This window comes from Trachemys scripta, chromosome 5 (assembly GCF_013100865.1).
Source record: "Trachemys scripta elegans isolate TJP31775 chromosome 5, CAS_Tse_1.0, whole genome shotgun sequence".
NCBI lineage: Eukaryota > Metazoa > Chordata > Testudines > Emydidae > Trachemys > Trachemys scripta.
Window position 1 is genome coordinate 19,881,246 of NC_048302.1, and position 25,495 is coordinate 19,906,740.

At 39.2% G+C, this 25,495-nt stretch overlaps 1 protein-coding gene across 1 annotated transcript in view; it reads right to left on the minus strand.

Annotated features, from left to right (window-relative positions):
- Nucleotides 1-25,495, minus strand: part of GRID2 (glutamate ionotropic receptor delta type subunit 2) — a 1,042,513-nt gene that overhangs the window by 440,452 nt on the left and 576,566 nt on the right. Inside the window, exon 3 of the mRNA XM_034772953.1 lies at nt 21,030-21,314. Within this exon, the coding sequence (XP_034628844.1) occupies nt 21,030-21,314 (285 nt within the window). The remainder of the gene's footprint in view (nt 1-21,029; nt 21,315-25,495) is intronic.

A 25,495-nucleotide genomic window follows, 5' to 3' on the forward strand; every position in this document is an offset into this window, starting at 1 on the left:
GTAATGGAGCCTGCTGGCTCATTCTGTGTACACCTTTCCTAAGAATGAGCTGTTTATGTTCATCTTTAGTTGTAACTGCTTAAGTCATTGTGCCTACAGTATCTGCACCCTTTCCTTTTCCTAGAATCATAGAATATCAGGGTTGGAAGGGTCCTCAAGAGGTCATCTAGTCCAACCTCTTGCTCAAAGCAGGACCAATCCCCAACTAAATCATCCCAGCCAGGGTTTTGTCAAGCCTGACCTTAAAAACCTCTAAGGAAGCAGATTCCACCACCTCCCCCTAGGTAACCCATTCAAGTACTTCACCACCCTCCTAGTGAAAAAGTTTTTCCTAATATCCAACCTAAACCTCCCGCACTGCAACTTGAGACCATTACTCTTTGTTCTGTCATCTGGTCCCACTGAGAACCGTCTAGATCCATCCTCTTTGGAACCTCCTTTCAGGTAGATGAAAGCACCTATCAAATCCCCCGCTCATTCTTCTCTTCTGCAGACTAAATAATCCCAGTTCTCTCAGCCTACAAATATCCTTTCATTTAGCTATGTGCTAAATGCTCACTGGATATCCACCAGCTATTTGAGTTTATAGGGCCTTATGGTTAAAAAAGTCTTCAGCACCTGCCTTTGAGTTATGGTATACCTATCCAGTATATAAAAAAGTTTTGGAGTGTCACAGCACTAAACAACAACCCTACTGCAAAGGGCCAGTTGCAGAGTTAAAACTGATGCTTACAGTTCAAATAACTTATTTTCATTTGAAAACAGAAGACCAGAACAGAAAGGAACAAACATACAGTCCCCATGAGAGAACACTTTGTCTCTCTCCCTTCTGAGAATCTATACTTACCTGAGCACAAAATGGCTGCCTGGCTTCAGAGACAGCAGAGTCCTTAGACAATTTAAAATGCAATGCAATGTAATGCAGCCATAGAACAGTCACATATCTAAATAATACACATAAGTTATTTAAAAGAGCCAGGCTTGGGAGCAAGCTTGTTTAAAACATTAATATTCCATGAGTTGAACCTCTGGAAGTAAAATACAACAAACCAGAGGCCATTTTAGGAATCCATGGCTGCAACCACACTATTTATATATATAGATAAGTCAGCAATGTTTGAAGTATTACTAAATATTTGAAGAATGGTTTAACACGGATAAAGTACATGCACATCCTAAAAATAAAGTTTCAAAAGATTGTCAGATGCTAATTACAGCTTCTATTTAATGTCTAAATTGGGAAAATTAAATTCAGTCTAATCAGGGAGGTTAAGGGTTTTTTTCTTTGTGTTTGTTTGTTTTTTGGCACTTCAATGTCAATTTAAGAAGCAACAAGATTATCTGAACTGTTACAAACATGCCTAGTTTTATGCAAATGATAAACTAGCTGCTCCTGCTTTAACTCCTGAGTTAAAGTTTTACATATTTACCATGTTTCTGGGTTACTTAACAGCCAGTTAGACAGGAACTTTTTGAATAGAGATAAAGATTGGCCAAGAGTGCACTAAATTATTTAAACCTCCTCAGGTATCTACATATATCATGAGAATACCTGGAGAAAGGTGACCTAAATTAGGACAAGTTTTGTCAGATTTCAATTCCATACCAATAGCCATTGGCTCCTCTCACCCACTCGAGAGAGAGAAATGAGTGGGAGAACTTCGGTTTTCCTAAAACTTATGTTCTGGCTTAACCAAAAGTTATGGGCTTGATGCTGTCATTACTGAGTGAAATTCTCTAATCTGTGTTATGAGGTAGTCAGACTAGACTACTTCTGGCCTTGAAAACCTATTAATCTAACAAAGCAATGCAATATGTTAAATATTAACAGACCCAGTGGACATTAAGACTTGGGATGCTCTTTGTTGATAAGATTATTCTTCTCAGTGATCTTTCAGTCTATGTATGGTTGCATCTTGATACACATCTAGGGAGATAGATTCATTTATTGGATAGGGCACCAGATAGACTAAGGAAATTTGTGTATTATTCCTCACCTTGCTACTGACAAACTGTGCAATGGTGGGTAAATTCTTGATGTCTTTGTCCCTCAGTTGCCCCATTTGTAAAAGGAGGATGACAATAATGAAGCTTACCTATCTTAATGAAACACTTTGGGATCACCAGATGAAAACTGTTGTGTAAGTGCTACAAAATGATGATGGTTGTTAATTCCATTGCTTTAGCTCTCTAATCGCTAGAGATTATCTTCTTTGAAAAATATGCCAAAGAATAGGTGCTACCATTGAATGGATAGTGTCAACTCACCTTTCCTGCATAGACTATCTGATAGTAGGATATTTCTACATTGTTCCATGGAACCCTCTTTTTCATGGGTAAATTCCTTCTGCACAAAAATCTGGTAAGTGGCTGGTGCTGCAGATGTCTCAGTAGAGGCACACACAAAGCTGTTAATTTTTGTTGCACAGGTGATTCTCATCCTGCATTTGCTAACCAGACAACTAGAAATGAGATTTTTCTTTTTAAATCAGATCTATGGTCATTTCAAAGAATGTAGGAGAGCTATTTATTGTCACCAATATAAAGAATCCTCATTACAGTCTTGGTACTAGAGCCAGTGTTACTGCCTTCTCTCCACCCTGTGTCACCAATATTTAGTATTAGATTTTTAAAATACAACCAACACTTTTGACGCAAGGTTACATGAATATAGAATCAGCTCTTCAACTTCGATGATAAGTCACAAAGTCAAACCCTATCTGTAAAGAAACGGATATGCTACTCCATGACATCTCTTTCCACGCAACAAATGTGACAGGTGGAATACCATGTGCCAAACATCAAGCAGCTTTGGCTCTTTTGAAAGAATCTGAGAAGTGAGTATCAGGGGTTCTCCTTTTGTAAATACTCTTCCCAATCACCCAGACATTAAAATCTAGGTACCGTTAGTAAGAGTGTAGATACGATTAGCTAATCTCAACTACTGAGTTAGGAGAGATGACCTTGTGTTTAAGTGTTAGGACTGGACTCTGATCAGAGTTCAGTTCCCAGCTTTGCCATAGATTTCCTATATGACTTTGGGCAAATCACTTAGGGTTCATCTACATTGCAAAAACAACCCTCCCCGCCCCTAATGAGTCTCAGAATCCAGGGCTACTGACTAGGGTTCTAGAGCTTGCACTATGGAGCTAGAAATAGCAGTGTAGACATTCCTGTTTGGTCTGGAGTATGGGCTCTGAGACCCACCCACTTGCTGCTATATTTAGCTCCATAGTGCAAGCCCAAATCCATAATTAATCGGTGATGAATTACAGGTCTTAATTTTGGTAATGTAAACCCACCCCTTGACTCTCTCTCTAATGCATTTTAGTGTGCAACTGCTTTGTTCATGAGACCATATTTGAGGAACTGTGTATTTGAAATTAGTCCCATTGACCCGACTGCTAGCTATTTAAAAAAAACTCTAGTGCTGATGTAGGCAGGGTGAGAAAACCAACTCATCTGCATCCCAATCAGATGATAATGGCTACCAGCAGTACGTTAAGAAATGAGTGAGATTATCATTATGAAAAAAGTTAATTTAAAGGCCAAGGAAAACTTTACTTAGGTCAAACTCTTAATGATATTGTTTGAATGAGCAGTACAAATTTTATACAATTTGGAGGGCATTCTGTTATTTGGTGGCATCCAGGGCTTTTTTAAGTTGGTTCAGCCTACCAGCTGCCCAACCTTACTTTTCAAAACACAACCAAAGTTTTGCAAGAATGCAAATGAAAAGGAGGTATATCAGTGACAAAGACATTATTAAATAATTAAATAAAGTACAAAGGGACAGATCCTCAGCTAGTGTTAATCAGCATAGTTTCAAGGGAGTTAGATTGATTTATACCAGCTGAAAGTCTTGGCCAGGTTTGTTAATATATCTGTGAACAAACAGGCTGGAGGTACTCCAATGCATAGCATGGACTGATTCATTAGTACCAAGTCAACCTGCAGGTTGTAGAGAAAAATCACATGAAAAATAAGTAGCAAACATCAACTATCTAGAGACTGAAAACTGTTCATCCGCACTTATGAAAAACAAGAATATTCAGAAATGGATACAAAGTTTACATTCACAATGAATAATCAGACCAGCTTTGGTTGATAGAGAGATTATACTACCTGATAATGATAATAAAATTAAATCCTGCTTGCTTCTGGCATTTTACTAGAGATAAAAGAGAATTATAAGGTAATCACTGCTCCTAATTGAGCATTTAGTTTTCCCAGGGTGGTATACAGTCATTAACCCATCCTTCTGTAATATCATTTTAGACCTCAAAACCACCTCACATTCTGCCCAGATGAAAAATATCACCTGATTCAGCTGCTGCAGAAAAGGTGAATGCACTTGTCATAAATATTCACTGGCTGATTACTCAAAAGACTATTTTGTTTGTACTGTTGATGAGGAAAGCAGTTGTATAACATATGATGCTGTTCAAATTCTTATCAAGAAAGCTTTACATATCTACCGCAGTAATCCTTTCTGACACAGTGATGGCTGCAGTGACGGAGCCTATTAATTATGGATATGTACTGTACACCATAGAAGCATAACTCAGGCTGGAATCTGAAAAAGTCTCAGTTCTACTTCAAGTGTTGGGCTAAATATCCATATTTCTAGAAGGTTGTTGATATTTATTAATTTAGGATTTAAGCTGAAGTGAGCAATGATGTTTAGCATGATGATTCAATAACACAATCTCTCTCCTCTTTCACCCTACTCTCAGATCAGTGCAGTTCCCTCCCATTAGTTATCTGTAAAACAAAGAATTCTCAAACCAACCAAACTACCCTATTCTGAATTTTTCCATTGGTGTTAGGGAGTTGAACGAGAGCATTAATTGAAATATATTTTGGTTAATGATGAGCTAACCTCAAAGGATGATGCATTAATTCAGGCTAACTGTTGATAAGCTTACGTTAAGGAGCTTATATATTTGATTGTACCATCCAATTTTTTGTGGTCTACAAAACAGGAATGGAAATGTATTTGACGGTTTGAAAAGTCACAGAGCAGAAAAAGGGGGAAAAAGGACAAGTGACACTACTGTCAAAGAACAACAAATAATAAATCAAAAACAAAACAACCCCTACCCCACACCCTGAACATTATGCACATTACTATAAGAAGGAGAAAAGGGGGGAGGGGGATTAAAAATATCAAATTCTAAAGATTGAAAACTCATTTTTTTAATTAAAAATAAAAATTGTTCCATTTTGAACCAGTGAAATGAAAACATCTTCAACATTTTTCGCAAATGTTTTTGTTGTTTTGTTTAAATATTTTTCTTCCAGCTCCCCTCAACTATCAGAGAATTCCCTAAATTAAAGTTTCTGTTGCAACAGTTCTTCAGCCTCAGTGCATATACTGTATGTTTCATGGTATATATCAATAATAAACTTAAATCCACTACAGTTCATATTTAACACGGAAAATGGGAATAGATAATACTACACATGTGGCTGAATCAGTGTTGAAATAGGGACCTTAACCTTTGGAATTTCCAGACGCTTGAGTACTTGGTTTTCATCCATGTTGTTGATTGATACTAGATTTCCCTTAGTTTTTCTGCCTTTTAACCGGGAAGGAGGAGGGAGAGACAGACAGAAAAGATACAAGGGAAAAAGGGGACAAGGGAAAGAAGAAGAAGAAAATTGAATGGGACCTGGAATTAATCCCAAAGTGTAGCATTTTCTACCTGAATTTATATAAAGTAGAGAGAGAAGAAAAAAAACAACAAAAACCCAGATAGATACCATGCTTGTATAGCAGCTAGTCATATGATAAATTGCATTTACCATGTACCCTTGACTGCCTGACTGTTTTTCTACCATTAATTCATCTTCTTTGTGACTAAATCTTACGTTCCAGACATCTGAGAAGCTTTGAACATTTGCTGTTAACTGGGGGTAGGGAGAGTGCTTCTTTCCTCCAAAGCATACAATATGTCTCCGAAAACTTCACTGGCACATGGCCCAGGAATGGCACTCTTTAGTCCGGGATGAGTGACTAGTTTAAGGTCTGATATTTCACAGTCCTGCAGGACTAGAAATAGGAGCCACAGGTTTAAAAATAGATGCTGTCAATTAGGCTCCCATATCTATAGGCAACTCAATAAGTGGCATGATTATAAGAGGTGTTGAACACCCAGCAGCTCCTATTTGATTAATTTAATCTACTCATATTTTAAAATCTTGGCCAGGAGCTTTATACATTTACAAGTGGGAGAATCTTTCTGGCATCCAAAAATGACGTTCACTCTACTCCAGTAGGTTATAAGATATGGGATCTTAACAGTTACATAGCATTTGCTCTATCTCGTCCAGCCCTTTTTCCTTGCTTTTAAGGGTGGGCAGGGGTTAATATTGTTAGGACTACCTATGGAGTACTATAGGCCCATGCCACCGACCAGACATGGTCTGATTGTCTAAGAAGGACCCTGAATTGCTGGCAGTGGTGGTTTTGGAGCAGCCACTGATCCTTCCCCAACCCCAGGTAAGCAGCAGTATGCCAGCCAAGCAATCATTAGTGGCAAGATAGTTCTTGCAAGGGAAATCTGTTCTGAAGAAACCCAAAATCTCCTGTTGAAGAGAAAGAGGCTTCATACCAAGAGAACCTATTTAATGACAGGGAAAAGATTCTCCATCTGGGAAGGTCAGAGGAAGTAGGCCTTTCATTTTGGATTATTTACTGCACCTAACATGGTCAAAACTATCTTTGAGCTTGATCAGAGTACACTTGGCTGCCATTTTGACTTTTTAACTTCTGATGCATGGACTGACAACTTTTGCTCTCACTATGCCTACCCAAATTCAACTGATCCATAGTCCTTTTGGTGTACAAACTACCTCTCTAGTGGGATCTGACCCTTTTCTTTCAAAGCTAATGAACCAATGTCCGACGGGTTGCAGTCGATACCTTCTTACTGTGAAGACCACATCTTAAAACATCAACTCAGAAAGTTAGAGAGAGACAAGTCATGATGGTCGTTGTCACCTACATTGTTCCTCCCAGAGATAAGGTGGTCCTTTGTCCTCACCTGTGACTCCTGACTAAAGTAATCTCCAATTTCCTGGCCTTTAGTTTGTCTGCATTGCTTCTCAAACACCATTCAAAACCAAGAAAAGTTAGGCTTCATACTACCAAAACAATCCCAAACCTTTTACAGCATATAGGGATAAGACTAGGAATCAAATCCATTTCAGCTCAAGACTGCTCAAGTGGATGAGACTCTGCATCTTTGCCAGCTACAGCCTGGTAAACCTGCAGTCACCACTAGGTATTGGGGCACATTCAATTGGACCTAAAGCAGCTTCCATAGCATGCCTTTACTATGTTACCTTAACTGAAATGTGGAGGGTTACTACATGGAGCTCTACACACCTTTACTCAGAATTAACCCCTCAGACTAATCTCCTCTGAGGTCATTGCTGCTTGTTAATAATCATAAAAGTGGGGATCCATGTGCCATTTCTGGAAGAAAAAAAATAATTATTGACACACCCTGCCACCCCCATATTCAACACTGTCATATAATTATGATATGTTGTGTACAAAGTATGACTTGTGAGGTATCATTCTAAAAGTCTTGATCTGCTAAACATTAGCATTAAAGATTGGATTGTATGTGCCATCATTGTATATGAAGTTATGAAATCTTGCTATGTGTAAGTTACAAAAGTTTGATGTGAGGCTGGAAATACCCAAAATCAGCCTTTCAGCTACAACAATGGAGTAGTCAAACAGTGTTAATTGCTGTCATCAACACCCATTCAGGGAAGAATCCACTAGCACAGGAACTCTGTATAAGGAAGTTTCATCAGAGGGAGTGGAGAATGTTTGGCCAATGGGGGCGGATCCCCCACACGTCACATACAAAGACTTTTCAGCAAGCTGGAAGAACCTATAAAAGATGGGGAGTGACATTATGATTGTCCTCACTCCCCCACAACTCAACCCCTGAAAGAACCTCTGGAAGACAAAGGACTTGGAAGGGGGACCCAAGCTGCACAGTAGACACAGATTGTGCCTCAAGAATCTGTAAGCCTGTTTGTATCATCAGTCAGGGTGAGATATTGCTGATTCAAATTCTAACTAGTTTGTGTAAGTCTTAATTTGTGATTTTGTTTAATTTCCTAGATAACCTGCTTTGATCTGTCTATCACTTAAAATCTATCTTTCTGTAGTTAATAAATTTATTTTATGTTTTATCTTAACCAGTGTGTTTTTGATTGAAGTGTCTGGAAAATTTCAGCTCAGTTAACTGCTTGGTGCATGTCTTCCCCACATCGAGTTTGCACCGTACAGATCCCTGTGCAGTGCAAGACAGCATAATTCTGGGTTTATACTCCAGCTGGAAAATTGGCTGGGGCCTCCATTGTTAGGCCATGAGTGGCTTAGGTAAAGCACTCAGGTGACTCATTTGGGTGTGTGATGCCACCTGCTGTCGTGTCGGGTGATAACAGGGCCTGGAGAGACTGGCTGGGTGTCATCATCAGAGCAGTGTAAGAATGGCCAACCTAGCTGAATAGTTAGGGCGCACAGCGGTTCCAATAGCTCCCAGACTGCACCCCAGGAGTACAACCCATCGCAATACCCATAAGTGCAGTTCTTCAAAATGATTGCCAATATGGCTCCCCACTTGCCCCAGTTATGAGATTGTTGTTGCAGATTTATGAATTAGCAGAAGGAACTGAAGGACAGTTATGGCCAGGGCTACACCCCCTTTTGTATTCTCTGGGTCCTGGGATTTGGTAGAACATGAGTCTGCTTGGTCCCAATGGAAATTGCTTACTGGACGCTTCTAAGTTCAGATGCTGCAGATGAGTATCTTCTATGAATGTAGAACCATATGGGCTATCATCTCAAAGAACCACAGTTTCTGAGATAAATGATAATTTTCCCCAAGAGCTTACTCTCCATTTAGGGAACTGGAACAACAACATGAGACCTGTGCATCCAAGCAAACCTAACCAAGATAGCTTGTCTAGTGACTATTTGCATGTAAATGCTCAGAAACAATCTAAACTTCAACAGATATTAGTAGACATCATTTAGTGACTAAATTTGAATTTAAAAAGTGAGCAAGTTGTAAATTGTTCACAATTTGTAAACAAAGCTGGATTCATTGGATGAATTATCCACTAGGAATTATTTGCTCAGCTATTCCTACACTAACTGATTGAATACTAGCAGCCCCATCATCTTTATTAAAAGACCTTCACCGGTTTGTGTGCTTATTTTTACTTCAGTGGAGTTGGTAGCCAAAGAAAGTGGATGTTGCTAGGCAGTAACTCTCTTTCTAAGAGATCACGTGTTTTATAGTCTCCTTTCATGCAGAAAAAAAAGCAGGTCTTCTGCTGGAGGGTGTGCCCCACCCAGGCCTGCTATATATTTTATTTATTATATTACTTACTAAAGTGGAATTAACTTCTCTTCAAAGCTCTATATAGTTTACGTATTTAATGCAACCAATGTGCTCATAAACTATTCTGGTGCATATTTTTAATTGCCTGCATTTTCTTTAAAAAAGATCCCTTTCTTTTTTGTTTTTTCTCCTTTCCTCTTTTTCCTAGGAATAAGTGAATATATTTTTTTCAGTTTTTTAAAACTATTTAGCCTTTCTGATGATGATATATATTGTAGGCTCAAGTATAGCAATTTAAATTCACCAGGCTTAACGCCATTAAATGGAGATAAGTGGTAGTCGGTTCAATAGCTCCCACTTTCAAAAATCAGGCCACTTATTTAGGAGTCTAGATATCGATTTGGGAGCTTAACTTTAAGCAGTCAAGGCAAGATTTAAAAAAAAAAAATGAGTGCCTAAAGTTAAGTTCCTATGATTATATTCAGGCTCCTAAACACCCAGCTCAATTCCCAGAAGTGCTGAGCACCCAGCAGCAACCACTGAACTCAGTGGAAGCTGCAGATGCTCAAATACCTTTGAAAATGAGGTAAACTTTTATTTAGGTGCTTAACTTGAACCCGGGTTTGAAAATGTTAGCTTTCTCATTTTAAATCATTTAGCCTTTTTGCTTGTGTGAATTAACTGTAAACGCTGCATGCCAGTACAATGCCTTATGTGTTTGTGAAACTTTGGTACAGTGTTTCATCAATAATAACCCTAGATTTAATTGTTCCATTACTGGTATCCTTGCAATGGTGCTGGATCAGTGCATGCTGACATTTTGACAACACATACGCGGATTCTTAAATTAACCTCCAGCATAGAAATGAAAGGTGTAAAAGACACCTCCAGTACCAAAGCAGCATTCCTTGTTATATTCCTTCCCGTGCTTTGTCTGTTCCAGTATTAAATGAAAATAAAACAAACATTAGTGCAGTACCTGCTTCCTATCTGGAACTGGAATCACTTCTTCAGAGTATTCTCCCATCTATTTTTTTCAACTGCAAAACTAAAACTATGATCATAGTTCTTCATTGGGCATAAACCACTACAGTGATTGAATTACCTCAGTAACTCTGCACCAGAGTGAATCCAGAATGGACCAATATATATCTCACAAATCAGCGCTTTATCCAGTGGAAAAATTGGTTGTTAAAAAAATTCCCAAACAAAAAGCTCCCAAAACCAAGGGTGAAGAATATATGTTCCTTTCTTTATCCATATGTACTAATACAAAGAAAACAGTTAAATAATAAGCTTGAATTAATTATATGCTTATTGAGGCACAGTGAAGTAAATGAGAATGCCAGAAGTTGGAAAGTAGCCAAATGAGTAATAAACAGTTTTAAGACTGTCTAGAGACAGACTTGAGAATATTATAGTCATCAGGCAGCTGAAAACAGCGTCAGGGTAATTATGAGCATTTGCAATCGATTAAGAAGAATGTGATAATTTTATGGGCCTTTATTAAACTGGCATTACAACTTCAAATAATTTGAAAATGTTATGGTTCCAAGTGTATATCCCTGTGAATGGTCATCTGATGTTTATTTCTGGAAAGTGGATACGCAAAAAAGAAAAGAAAAAAAACCTAGTGGAATTACTTTGTCTTTTTTCCCCCTGCAGTTTTATAGGAATGCCTCCTTGTCAAATATATATATCTGCCTTTAGTGGTGTGGTGGTTTTTTCGTTTTGGTTTTCCCTTAGACAGCAAAATCTGTCTTAAATCACCACCGAGGGACCAGCAAAAATCCATTGCCGGGTCGTGGTCTTTAAACAAAGATCAACGTTGTATGGCAAACCATATGGGAGTACTTTAAAGAGCATGTTTAAGACAAGAGGTTATCTATTTGGAAGTGGTCCTTAATACATTTTTCACCATATCTACATTAACAAGTATTTATTTATTTTATGTATGTTCCTGCTTCCAAACATATGTTCCTGAGACTTTTGTATACTAGACACAAGTATATGCACATAGGACTTGATCCTGAAAGGATCAATGGAACTGCTCACATGATCAAAAGTAGGCACATGCTAAATGCTTTGCTGTATGTGGATCAGAGTGCTTAACACCTTGCAGGATCGAGTCCATATAGTGCCTGTACTTAACATCTGTCAATGTCTAGCTTGCTTCTTAAATGGCTCCCATCACCTTAATATCTTGGCACCTCATAATCATTAATTAATTTATTCTCATAACACACTGCAAGGTATTATCTCTGTTTCCTAGACCAGTTACCAAGGGACACACGTGAGATACAATTCTGGGGAGTGGGTACAACAATGGGAATTCTGGAGCAGATCTTGTGCTAAAAATCTAATAGCCTGATCTATTCATCTGTAAATGATGTACTAACAAGGAACTTTCAAATACATTTAAATGCTTAATACATCTTTGGTTATTTACACATCCCAAGAGCCAGTAAGCATAGGTTGTTAGCTTTCAGAGGAATAAATATTATGTACATTAGTGATGAGTGCTTGTATCTTCCTTTTGCAGAAAAGTTAGGTTGAAAAACAGAGGGCTGGAACTGAACACTCTACAGAAAAGTGATGTTCAGCCATTTTTTACTGTGTACAAATGCCAGATGATTTTAAACTTCATACTAGCCAGTATAAAAGAGAATAGGAAAATAAGACACAATGTTTTCCCTCAGGAACAGTCCTACTCCTTTCACTTTTCCAGAGAACTAGAAAGTTCATCTGTCTGCTTTGGTACCAACAAAACATTAAAAAAAAACTTTTTTTGTCTGAAAATATTTAGTCTTTTCATCTTAGACCTGTAGAGATACCTAGATTTAAAATGGCACAAAACCCACAATTTAGCTTTCCAAATGATTGATTGGGTTTTTCATAAAGAATTTACTACCTCAGGAAGGTTTCTGATTTCAAATGTGCTCTTAGAAAATAGAATGTATAGTTAGCTGCCTGTAAAGGAGGCAACACCTCCTAAAAGCTTGTCTCTTCCCATTTGTTAAAACTGCTGGTGAAATCAGCAATACTCTATAAAAGACAGTCTAATCGAGTCATCTAATTATTGAAGCTTATTGAATACTGCAAAAAAGCAGCATTGACAGACATTCGCTCCGATTAGGAATGACCATTCAATTTGTTTCCCTTTTTAATACAATTTTTGCAAACATTCACACGAAAGGGTTTTTTCTTCACACTAATATTTGGGGATTGATGGTTATTCATATGCATACCATTAGTGGTATCTTTTTACAAGTCAGAGTATTTATGATTCGTATTTGCTGTGCCCAATAACTAAATTAGGTATGGTTTCAACTTTAAATCACAAATTAGACAGGACCTAAAGAAAATGGGCCTAAGTTTACAAACTTTTGCAAAACTTTAGGTAAATCTGGACTGAGTTGACAGCTTTTAACAATTCCCAAAATTAAAGAAGTTGCAAGTAATGTCCTGGCAGTGTTTGCCTGAAACATACCCCGTGTCCCCACTGGCCTGATCTTGCAGCAGGTGTTGACTGCTTGTGAAAGGGTGAAGTGGTATCTGCTGGCTCACAGAAGGAAGTGACTGATTCCCTGTTAGATATAAGGGAGGTGAAAGTGACTCTCTATGATAGAAGATCTAGGATGTGGGATACCGATCTTGAGCAAGGAACTCTAGGAGCAGTCAAGCCTGAGGAGAAAATATGAGCTGATGCTTACCTCATTATTGTTTCCTTTGTTAATAAAGCCAAACTCCAAAAAGGAGATGGATTTGCACTTTACAGACTCTGTGGATAGTGTTTTTTACAGCAAGTTGTGAAAGGTGCCCATTTACAACATGATTTTGTTGTAAACACATCACATAGCTCTATTCCTTAGCAGTGCAACAAACCATCCTCACTGACATTTGCAGAAATAGCAGCATCCTACTTTGAAATAACTAATGTCTTATTAAAAGATACTTAAGGCCAAATTCAGTTCTCACTTGTGTCCCCCCCACTCCTCCGCCACAGCTCATCAACTTTTCTTAGGCCCCTAATGCAACTTGCACTGAACTCAAAGGCAATGTTTCCATTGATTTCAATGGGAGTTCGATCTGGCCCATAATGCAGAATTTATCAAATCAAAAATGGCAACAGACAGAGACATGATGGTTAAAAGGGGCTGATTCTGCTCTCACTTGTTATAACTTGCATTTACTTCAGCTAAGTTGAGTTACTCCTGATTTACTGACAGATGGCACAGAATCACATGGAGAATTATGAAAACACCTTACTGCTGAAAAACATACCAAGTAAAGGCAACAGGCACTGCTTCCTGCCTTGCCAAACATACTTGGTAATCCTGGTGTTCCTTTGATGTCAGCAGACTCTGTGTTTAACATCAGAGTTCTGAGGTAGGCAAACACAGCGGTAATTATGCAGCAGCAGTAGTAAACTGTAGGATCTTATAGGAGAATCTGGGTCATGAGAGAGAAAAACCTCTTATTTTAACTAGCAAAAGACTTCGGTATCTGAGACCTTAATCTAGGTGCTATCACTGTTCTCTATGCACTTAGCAAAATACATATAAGTGAAAGAGAGAAAATGAAAAGTGAGTCAGATTTGGTTCAGAAGTTCTCTTTCCTCCTCCCCTACTCACACCAAGTATGCATCAATGTAGCCTAAGCATGCCAGTACCTCATTAGTATAGCTGGGTGGGAAATGGCTTTGCTGTCCCAAGACCTTGCAAAATATTTCACCCACTTCCTCCCCCCCAAAAAGATGCAGAGTGAATTATCTCACCCACCCCAGAATAGCCAGTAGCCCACTGATGATGAAACTCACCTGAGAAGTGGGAGAGCCAGGTTCATGTCCCTGCTGTGTTTGATTCAGAGCAGAAACATAACCTGGGCCTCTAACATCCCAGGTAAGAGTACCCTCACCACTGGGGTTTCACTTACAATGTGGAAGACCCAGTCTCAAGGCTCTGCACCTCCCACAGAAACACAGAAATGTAGGACTGGAAGGGACTTCAACATGTCATCTAGTCCAGTCCCCTGCACTGAGGCAGGAGTAAGTATTATCTAGACCATACCTGACGGGGTTGTCTAAACTGTTTTTTAAAATCTCCAATTATGGAGATTCTACAACCTCTGGTAAATTGTCCTGATGTTTAACTTACAGTTAGGAAGTAACCCTTACAGTTAGGAAGTTTTTCCTAATGTCTAACCTAAATCTCCTTTGCTGCAATTTAAGCCCATTACTTCTTGCCATGTCTTCAGTGGATAAGCAGAACAATTTATCACCCTCCTCTTTGTAATAACCTTTTACATACTTGAAGACTGCTATGTCATCTCTTCCCCCACACTTCCCCGCAGTCTTCTCTTCTCCAGACTAATTGAATCTAGTTTTTTCAATCTTTCCTCATAGGTCATGTTTTCTAGACCTTTTATTATCTTCGTTGTTCTCCTTTAGACTTTCTCCAATTTATCCATGTTTCCCGAAATGTGGTGCCCAAAACTGTACACAATACTCCAGTTGAGGCCTTATCAATGTTAAGTAGAGTAGAAGAATTACTTCTCATGTCTTGCGTACAACACTCCTAATAAATTTCAAAATTAGTTTCATTTTTGCAACATTATATAGTTGACTCATTAAGCTTGTGATTCACTTTAACCCTCAGATCCTTTTCTGCAGTACTCCTTCCTAGGCAGTCATTTCTTGTTTTGTATTTGTGAAGTTGATTGTTCCTTCCTAAGTGTAGCACTTTGCATGCGTTCTTACTGAATTTCATCCTATTTATTTATTCCTTCAATTTTTCAAGATCATTTTTAATTCTAATCCTGTCTTCCGAAGCACACGAAGATAGCAGTCCTCTGGCCCCCATTCCATCTAGTTCCCAAACACACAGTCCCCAACAAGCCATACTGTAAACTTTAACCAAGCCAAAAGAAAAACCAAAAAGACAGACAAGCTCACTCTAAAATTTAGTGCTCCCTCCTTCTTCAGCAGGCAGTCTTCCTCCCTGTCTCTCAAACTCCCCTGTTTGCTATCTGAGTTTGCTAGGACACTTAGCATCTGGATGTTAAGCCCTTCTCTCCTAGAATAGCCAATAGCCTGATGGTTAGGGCACTCACCTGGGATGTGGAAGATTCAGATCCCTGCCCTAAATCAGGCAGAGCTTCCCAGGTGAATGTTTTACCTATAGGATGGGTCATACACTGAACTACTGGATGAGCCCCACACACAGAAGAAATTCCATCTTGGATCTAAGAAACCTGTTCCATCAAAACTGATATACTCCTGCAAAACTTTCAGTTTCAACAAACTGGCATTCTTGACCAGCTATACTCATTAGTTATTAGTAGAACAATAGTCACTGACTAAGACTTACAGTTACTTATTAAAATTTTTCACTGGAGTAGCTCAATTTTGCTATGCCACAAAGTTTACAGTGAAACTCTGTTTTAATTATGATTAGTTCATTTTAAATTTTTTTCAAGAAAACAACATTTAAAATTTAATTTTTAAAAATCCCTATCACTTTAAAATAAATATCAGTGGTTTCAAAGTGAGGCTTCTGTATAACTTCCCTTTCACTCAGTTAATTAGGGCTTATAGGGAGCAATTGCTTCTTTCAAATACTTCCATTTTCTTTGTTGGTAAGGGAGTTTTAAATAGACTGCAGACTTCTATCAACTGAATATAATAGCTTTAGCAAAATGCACTCTTCTCTTAATAAGTTGAATACATAGGTCCCATTACGTTCAGAAAGAATTTGGGATATTTTACAATGCAGAACACACTGTAAATGAACACTTCTGACCTGCAGAAGTACTTAACTCTAAACATAAATGATGCTCACTCTCTCTCTGCTAATGAAAGGTAACCACTGATAGGCAAGATAAAAGTGAAAAGCATTTCCAGTTTGTTGAACTTAAAACCTATGACACTGATAAATGGATATGCAAATTGTGCAGTCCTTTTTCGAGGCACAAGATATTTGTATTAGCATGATATTTATTTTGGATTCGAGCCCAATCCTTCTGTAGCAAGATTTATTGTAAATACCAAAGGCATATTCTCTTTCATTCAACAAGAATATTACTGGAAATAATTTCAGAGATATGAGTAAAGTGTTTCCTTATAAATTGTGAAATTAAATAACTAGGAAAATTGGTTCACTTCCAATAAAGAAGAAGTAAATACCTTTAATCACTCAAATGGATATATAGACACAGAAGCATACATGACGTACACAGAAAAAAAGCACTCAGATAATTTTGGATTGTGTTAAAGGTGAAGAGACTGGATTTGAAAAGAGTTAAACAATTCTGCTCTCAGTTACACTGCCATAAATGCGGAATCAATTCCCTGAACTAAATTGAATTGTTCCAGATTCATACTGAGTAACTGAGAACAGAATCCGACCTAAAACAGAGTGGAAAATATTCAATCAGTTTAGAGAGCTGGTCTACTGCTTTTAGCTGCCCTTTACTGTACTGTGCATTGCAGGTATCTGTGTAGAACGCTTTCCCATAGTGTCAACACCAAACAGAGACTCAACAGGGCTAGGAATTTATTTCCACTTGTTGTGCCACTTATTTGCTGGATGATCTTGGGCAAGTCACTTCATTTCCATGTGCCTCAATTTCCCTGTGTGCAAAAAAATGGGGATATTGATGCTTACATCCTTTGTTCAGCGCTTTGAAATCTATCAATTAAAACCCATATGGGAGTCAGGAACTACTATTATCATGATCTGCATTGGGATCATCTCGCCCAGCTCATGCAGAAATGATAGTGAGTCTTTGACAGGCTGAGGTCCATGACCTTACTAATATTCGGCAAAATCTTTCATTTCTTAATTCTGTCAATGGTCTCACTATAATCATAAGAACAGCCATACTGGGTCACACCAATGGACTATCTAGCCCAGTGTCCTGTCTTCTGACAGTGGCCAATGCTAGGTGCCCCAGAGGGAACAAACGGATCAGGTAATCATCAAGCGATCCATCCCCTGTAGCCCATTCCCAGCTTTTGGCAAACAGAGGCTAGGACATCATCCTTACCCATCCTGGCTAACAGTCATTGATGGACCAACCTCCATGGATTTAGCTAGTTCTTTTTTGAACCCTTCTATAGTCTTGGGCTGCACAAGATCCTCTGGCAAAGAGCTCCACAAGTTGGCTGTGCATTTTGTGAAGAAACACTTCCTTTTCTTTGTTTAAAACCTGCTGCCTATTAAATAAGTCAGTTTGGGTATTTTATCCATACCTATGAATCTGCCTGGGACTCTTCTACGAATCTGATTGCTCCGAGTGTTTTCTGCTTCAATCACAATTGTTGACACTATGAGGGAAGCATCCTCTTCATCATAATTAGCTCCTGCTTGGAGATAACTCCATTTCCTCTTGTGAAGACATTTACAATTGACATTTTGAGCAACTCCTCATAACTTTGCTGCTTCAGAGTTATGAACGCAGGGCCTGACAATTCACACTGTACTCAACGGGATGGTTCCCATGGAGTTGTAATAGCCTTTTTCATCATACCCTACAAGGATTTAAGATGCTTTTTGCGCACTAGACAATTTTACTCATGTTAATCACATAACCAAACCAGCAGTTTTATCATAGGAAGGCATATCGATTAATTGCTGCATCGGGGAATGGTCCAAGGCCAAATGAAGGCAAGGGAGGCACTCATTCTATTCATTTCAGTGATCTTTACATCACACCCACAGTAATAGATTTTTTTTTGCCTTAGATACACATGTCCCCCAGTCACCATAATATCTGAGCATCTCAATTTTTTATTGCATCTATCCTCACTACACCCCGGTGAGGTAGGAAAATTCCCTTATCCCCATTTCACAGCCTGAGAACTGAGGTACACCTATGGGAGTTGGGTGCCTTGGTGCTTCAGAAAATCCCTGTTAATGCCTCAATATTTGGAAAACTGCGGTCCCTGATGACTTTCCCCAGGTGACACAGGAAGTCTGGAACAGAACAGGGAACCGAGCCTGGGCATGCCGGGTCCCAGGTGAGCACCCTGACTCCTGAGTGATCCTTCCTCGCTTCCTTGGACCACGTTCTGAATCCCCAGGCAGGTAAATTGGGCTCATTAAGTGAGGAGGTTTTGTGTGTCATCAGGAGGGGGATATGCAAATAAGGGGACAGTTTCCTGTTTAAATCTACAAAAAACACAAGGAGTCCGGTGGCACCTTAAAGACAACACATTTATTTGGGCATAAGCTTTTGTGGGTAAAAAAAAACACATGCCCAAATAAATCTGTTAGTCTTTAAGGTGCCACCAGACTCGTTGTTTTTGTGGATACAGACTAACATGGCTACCCCTCTGATTATAATGCTATTATATAAATCAGTACTTTCTTCTCATCTGCAATACTGTGCTCAAGACTGGTGACACTATCACAAAGAGGTAACTGTAGAATTGGTGGAAGTTCAGATATGAGCCACAAGAATGATTAGGGGCATGGAAAAAACTCTGATAAGAAAAATGATTGATAAGAGTGGGACTGTTTACTTTTAGTGAGGAGACAAATAAGAAGGGACATGACAAACATATGCAAATAATGAATAGTCTAGAAAAGCTGCATCTAGAAATTCTGTTCTCATCTGATAATGCAAGAACAAGGGGACAATGAATTTGTATATTCCAAACTTATAGAAGGAATTATTTATTCACAAAACTAATAGTTAGAATGTAGAACTCACTGCCATGTGATGATGTTGAAACCAAGCATTTAGCAAGATTCAAAGAGGGATTGGACATCTATATAGATAACAAGACTATTCCGAGTTATAATAGAATGTATGTTTAAAAACTTGAAGGGACATAAAATCTCAAATTTCAGGGTTAAAGTCGATCTTTGACTACTGGAGGTTAGGAGGAGATAACCTTGGGTGGCAGATTATTCCAAATCTGCCTCCTACAGAGTTTCTTGAACTTTCCTCTAACTTAGTACTAACCACTGCCAGAGACAGGATACTGAACTAACAATTCCTGTGTTCCCATGAGAAATCCAAAAAAGGTCAGAGCCACTTTGAGGACAGTGGAGGGACATTGCTTGCTGGTTTTTCTGCCAACCACAGGCTTAGGTCTCTGGTCTCCCAGTGGCTCACTTTACATCTGGTAAAGATGCTCCTGCCTCATTTTATGTCTGGAAGTGACAGGGCACAGAATGAATTAATCTCAAACCTATTGCTAGTGGACAGACATCCACATTATAAAACTGTCACCACAGTGGGATTCTGAAACAGAGACTAAAGACATAAAGGACATGGAGTCTAAAATACCCTCTCAAACCAAACAAATGGAATGCTGCAAAAACAATGTGAACGTTCTTTCTTATTCTCAACTACTAGTTAATTGTAATGTTTCTTCCCTTTTTTATTCATGAATGTCTGTGTAAATAGATGTTTTGTTTACATGAACATTTGGGGGATGGTTCTTCTTCATGAGCATACTTATGTTTAGATGTGAACAAGCATGTTAATTCATGGACAATAATTCACCATCAAAAACTCTTTGGAGCTGGGACTGTGTATTCATGTGTGTGTGTACAGCGCCTATTACAATGGGGTTCTCATATTGACTGGGACTGCTAGCTATTTTATTATAAATACTTATTATTTGCTATTCATCATTTTATATTGTCCTAATTTTAAAAAATTAGGACAATATATCATTTAATCAGAGAACAAATTCAACAGCATATTACTTGGGTGACCAGTCAGACACCATTAAATATGAATAGCATATTGCTGAATTGAACCATTCACAACCTGAAGACTTAAGTTTGATAATAAGTTGTTAAATGTTCATCCAAATTAACTGTAAATACTTCTGCAAAAAGCAGGTTTGGTTTCAAAACAATTCATGAACAGAAAACATGGTGAAATTACTCCAGTAATGTATCGATTATAACATGACTAGCCCTACCCTAAGGAAACCTGAGAAGTGATGCCTTCAGAAATTGATTGAAACACACAATTGGATAGAATGGACTAATTTGCACTGTGTGTTGTACTTCTTCTGGTGATACAGGACTGGTGGTTCAGCACCTTTCATAAACACTAAATGCACTCAAACGTTTTTAAAAAGAATGCCTCTCCTTTCTGCCCCTCCCCCCCCACAATCCAAGTATCTATTTCTATATCTCTATTCAAGAAGTTTACCTGAGGGTCCTGCATTCACCCAAACCAGCCCATTCCCGTTAAAGTTTGTTTCTTGCTTACATTGCTATTTCAAATTCCTACCCCACAAAAGACTCCAGTACACACAAAAGATTTGCCCCTTGACAAAATTCTAGAAGTGTGAAGTCATATATTCTATCTGCTGAATTGTCGTAATCTATTTGCACACACTGGCAAACAACAAAACTCATTAAAATCGTTTACACTTCATAAACACCACAAGATAGAAGGCTAGATAAAATCTGCATTTAACTTTATCAAAGGAATTATCAAACAAAGCCAAAGAAATTGATGGCTTTTAGAAATAGAGTTTTCTGGGGTTATGTGAAATCCGAACATAGCCATAAATGCTTATATGCAAAATGTAATGTAGTGGAAGATTTTAAAGATTTAATGCAATAGCTTTTAATACAATTACAGATTTGATAACAATCACCCCACTAAATAAATACTTACCATACTCGTTATCATAGAAAATAATGAATTTCTGCCAGGCGTATTCCGTGACCACCCTCAATATAACATCATTTACATAGACGGGTGGGCGGACAGACAGTGTGTAGTCATCATTTCGATTGCTCCTGGTGAGGCCACAGCCACTTCTTGGAGTCCCAGCTGTTGAACGCTGGATGAAGAGGTGAGGGATGTGCATGGCATCTGCCAAGGACTGCAGGGATCCCGCCGACGTACAGCCAATGGAGCTGACAAGGGCCAGGATGCCTTGGTTCATAAGGTCGCATGCTGTAAGAAAACACAATGATATTCAAGATGACAAGGGCAGTTCAGTGCTCACAGCTTATTTTTCTGCTGAAACAAATAAATACTGGGAGCTGACATGCAAGAGCTTCAGTGAAGTAAAAAGAAGTTAGCGTTTTGTAAATTCAATAATCTTGTCTACTATAAAACAGACCAATCTAAAATCTACCTTTTGCTATAAAAGTCAGGAGGCTTGTCTATTCAGTTCAAACTGCCTTACCTATCATCACTACCAAGAGCAGTCAGACGATGTTCCTTCCCCTGTCCTGGAAGTGAAACTCAGCTAGAACATAAACTTATTCTATAAATATAGCCTTTGGAAGACTCTTACAAACTAAACCCAACTATCAAAATAACTGGATTTTCTGGGGAGATAAACACTTTCCGAAGTCCAGCATGCCCGTTCTGGGAATAAGATATTTGCATTACACATGCAGAACTTGACAGAATAACAGCTCAGACTAGCTGTCAACTTTTGAAGGCAACTGAATATAGTCATGCACATTAGCTTGCCCAGAAAGAACCAAAAACTGAATGGCTCTTGGGTTATACAAGAAATGTACAGCATATGTGATCTAACTTGTCTGTTTTAGTGTTTCAACAAAAAAAAAAAAACAAAAACAAAAACAAAAAAACCCCACAGTCTTACAAATAGAATGCTGCTTTCAAAACTTAGGGCAGAATTTCTGCAAGTTTTCCCTCCTCACTTTTTGGAAAACCATGTTCATGCAAAAAGTAACACCTTGTAACTAATAGCCCAGTCATTGAAGGCTGAGTTACAGCAGAAGTTCTGAATATTATACACTAATGACATCCACGTGAATACCAAAGGTACTTATGATTAATGTTAATGCAATCAATCAATAAAAAGAATAAATAATTATTTGGGCTATAATTTTGAAGCATTACTCTGTGAAATAAAGCACAGAGTGAAGTGTTTCTTTTGTCTTTCTAATTGAGTTGAGAGCCAGAGCAAGTCAGCAACACCAGCTTGTAACGTAAGAGCACAAATCAGGGACAATTTTTTAAATGCCTAATTTGAGACTAGCAAAACTACATGTGCAGTTACTCGTATTCATACATGCAAAACAGAATTGTGCAGGAAAATACAATAGGTATTTACAGGTGCATATGTAGTATTTTAGTTGTGCAATTACCCATTTTGTGTGCAGATTTTGTGCACACAGCAGGTCAGGACACAAATGAAGAACACACGTGAAAAATTCAGCCTTTAAAGTATTATTATAGCAGACATATTTTATTATCAGACCTGTTAGATCAGATTGTCATCCCCTTACACTACTCTAGAAATATTCCTATTGACTTCAATATAACTATTTATGGCATAAGGCACTATTCAATGTGAATAAGGATGTCACAGTCTAGCCCTTATAATCTTACCAATGTAGCCAAAAGGTTGTATAGGAGATCATGGACACAGAATCTTTTTCATATAAAATTAATACATTTACCATGTAATATTTAGCAATATTACAGATTACATCTAAAAGATTCAAAAGACAGTCACCGTGTATGTCAAAATAATATACCATTCAAGAAATGACAATAACAATTGAAGGAAGGGATTATTCAATACTTCACATCACTAGATTTATCCATCAGAATTATTTCATGTTTTTTGTTAGTTCAGTATCCTGCTTCACAGATAGGGAGGTCCCTTTGCACCAGGAAAAGTGTGGCTCTGCTGTGTAAAGTGGAGATGCACATACTCAGAGGCAGTGCTAACCCACTGGGGGCGCTAAACAGGAATATTTCTCCCCACATTCACTTTTTTAGTATGTGTTGTGTCTGTGTATGGGGGAACCACTTTAGCTGCATGGGGCCCTAAGCAACTGTTTACTCTGCTTATGCCTAGTGCTGGCTCTGCACGTACATCATGGAGTCCAGCTCTCCGGGGCTTCCCTGCATAGCAGAGCACAAATGAACAAGTGAAGAAGGGCGAAGATAATGGCAAAGAATTCATTACTTCACAGGTTTTTTTGTCCTCCCCTCTATAATGTAGGCTTTTGGGGAGCCAATTGGGGTACTATGTTAAAGTAGCCTCCACAGAGTGGCTCCAAAGCACTGGAGCTGGGGAAAATGACCCCTTCTCCTATGTAGATGCCCAGAGTATAGCCTACTACTTGTGCTGGGTCCCAGAATGGATGGAAGAGGCACTGTCAGGTTAAAAATGAGATAGACTAGTTAATGTCTCTTTTTACTCAGCTTCTAATCACTTTTCCAGTGCTCTTTACATACATTGGGTAAATATTGTGATATCTAGAGTGCAAGTCCTGCAGGGAATGCTATTCCTTCCAAGATAAAAATTGCCAGTGTCATTAAAAAAATTATCCTTTATTTTTAGTTTAGATTTTTTTGGGGGGGCGGGGTTACCAATCTTTGCAAAAAAGATTTCTTTCAGTGCTGCTGAATTTTAGGCCTAAATGGACCCGACAATGTCCCTTTACATAAAATATGCCCTGCACCCACAGTCTCTCAAACATGACTTTACAAAACACATCACAGTCAGAGACAGTCTTACAGAAATCACCCTGAGGATCCTTCTCATGTCAAAAGTCTATATTTCTAGGCACTCCTTATGACCAAAAAATAATCAGGAGACTCACTATAATACTGCAGAAGAGGGAATTTTCCACTGTGCACTGTGTTACTGAAACAAAGCAAAATAGGAGGGGAAAAGCATACAGTTCAATGATGGATTTATTCTATTGCTTCATGGGGCCAAATCCTGCTCCTAGCACACAGACTGAAAGAGTATCTGCAATCTGCTCACTCCAGGTCACTCTATTATGAATACTGTTGAAGCATGAGGATTGCAGTAGCCCCCAAGGCTCAGTCACCCCAAATCTATCAGTCCAGTTCACCAACTGCCCTCTCCCCTGGCCCACTCGACACACACATGCCCAAGTCAAAGAGAATCCCCAATGAGCCCCATGTGACGCTGTGGCAGGGTGCTTCTAGCAGCAAAGGCCAACAGACCAGAGTGGGTAGCCAGGCCCCTGCAAAGACCTTGGGACACAATTGAGCCACCACTGCCTGGGGATAGTGCAAGGCCAGGTGGGCTTAGCTCACTCTGCAATCCCCAGCCCCTGCCCCACAAGACAGGAGCTATCACTGCCCAGGGTGAGTGCAGCTTTGGGCGGGCTCACTCTCCAACTCTCCTACCTTCCCTACAAACCCGGCCAAGCTAAAGCTTGGCCCAATCTTATGGGAAAGGAGTGACCATTCTAAAACAAAATGCCAGAGACAGATTGTCAGACCACTGAATAACGATCCAGATAAGCTCACCATGTCATGGGGCACTCAGAGCTCCACCCCCCACAACCCTACACCTTTTCAATAGCAGTGTAGCTATTAAGTTTTACTCAGCCCCCACCCCAAAGAGTATCTTCCCCCTCAGGTGGGATGATCATTTTCAATTCATTTCCCCTGTACTCAGGGACGTCCCTAAGGGATGCGAGGTCCGGGACAAATCAGCCTCCCTGATACTCTCCTCGCCGTCCATCCTGCACCCTTCCTCCCCCAACGTCCGCCCCTCCTCCTCACCATCCACCCACCTGCCTGCCTCCTCACCCTGCTTGCCCACCCACCTCACCTGAATATCAGGACAAATGGCGTCCCGATCATACATCGGTCAGAACGTGGAACAAAGGGCTAAATATCAGGACAGTCCAATTTTATCAAAGTGCGGGGCCCAGGGCAGTCACCCCAATTCGCCCTATACAAGGGATGGCTCTGCCTGTACTACAGCAGCCGTTCCACTGCTCCTCTCAGCTTGGCTCACTCAGCAGTCTGTAGTATCACCTGACCCCTTCCAAGCTGGGACTGATAACTGAACAGGGAAGGCTGGCCCTTGGCCCTCTCACCCGTAGAGGAACAGGCTACCCTGTTACAGGATGATATTAAAATTGGACATCCCCCAGCAACAACCAGTAAATTTATTGCAGTGTTTCTCATTCTGTGTTTAGAGAATACTGGAGTAAATGTTCATTCCTTACAGTGGATCACTAAGTAAACAGTATTAATTCCATGGAGCAGATGAGGAAATTGAGAGACAGCAGTTAAGTGACTTGCCCAAGGCCACATAGTGAGTCACTGGCAAAACCACGATTCAGGAATTTTTGACCCCTAGTCTCATGTTCGTT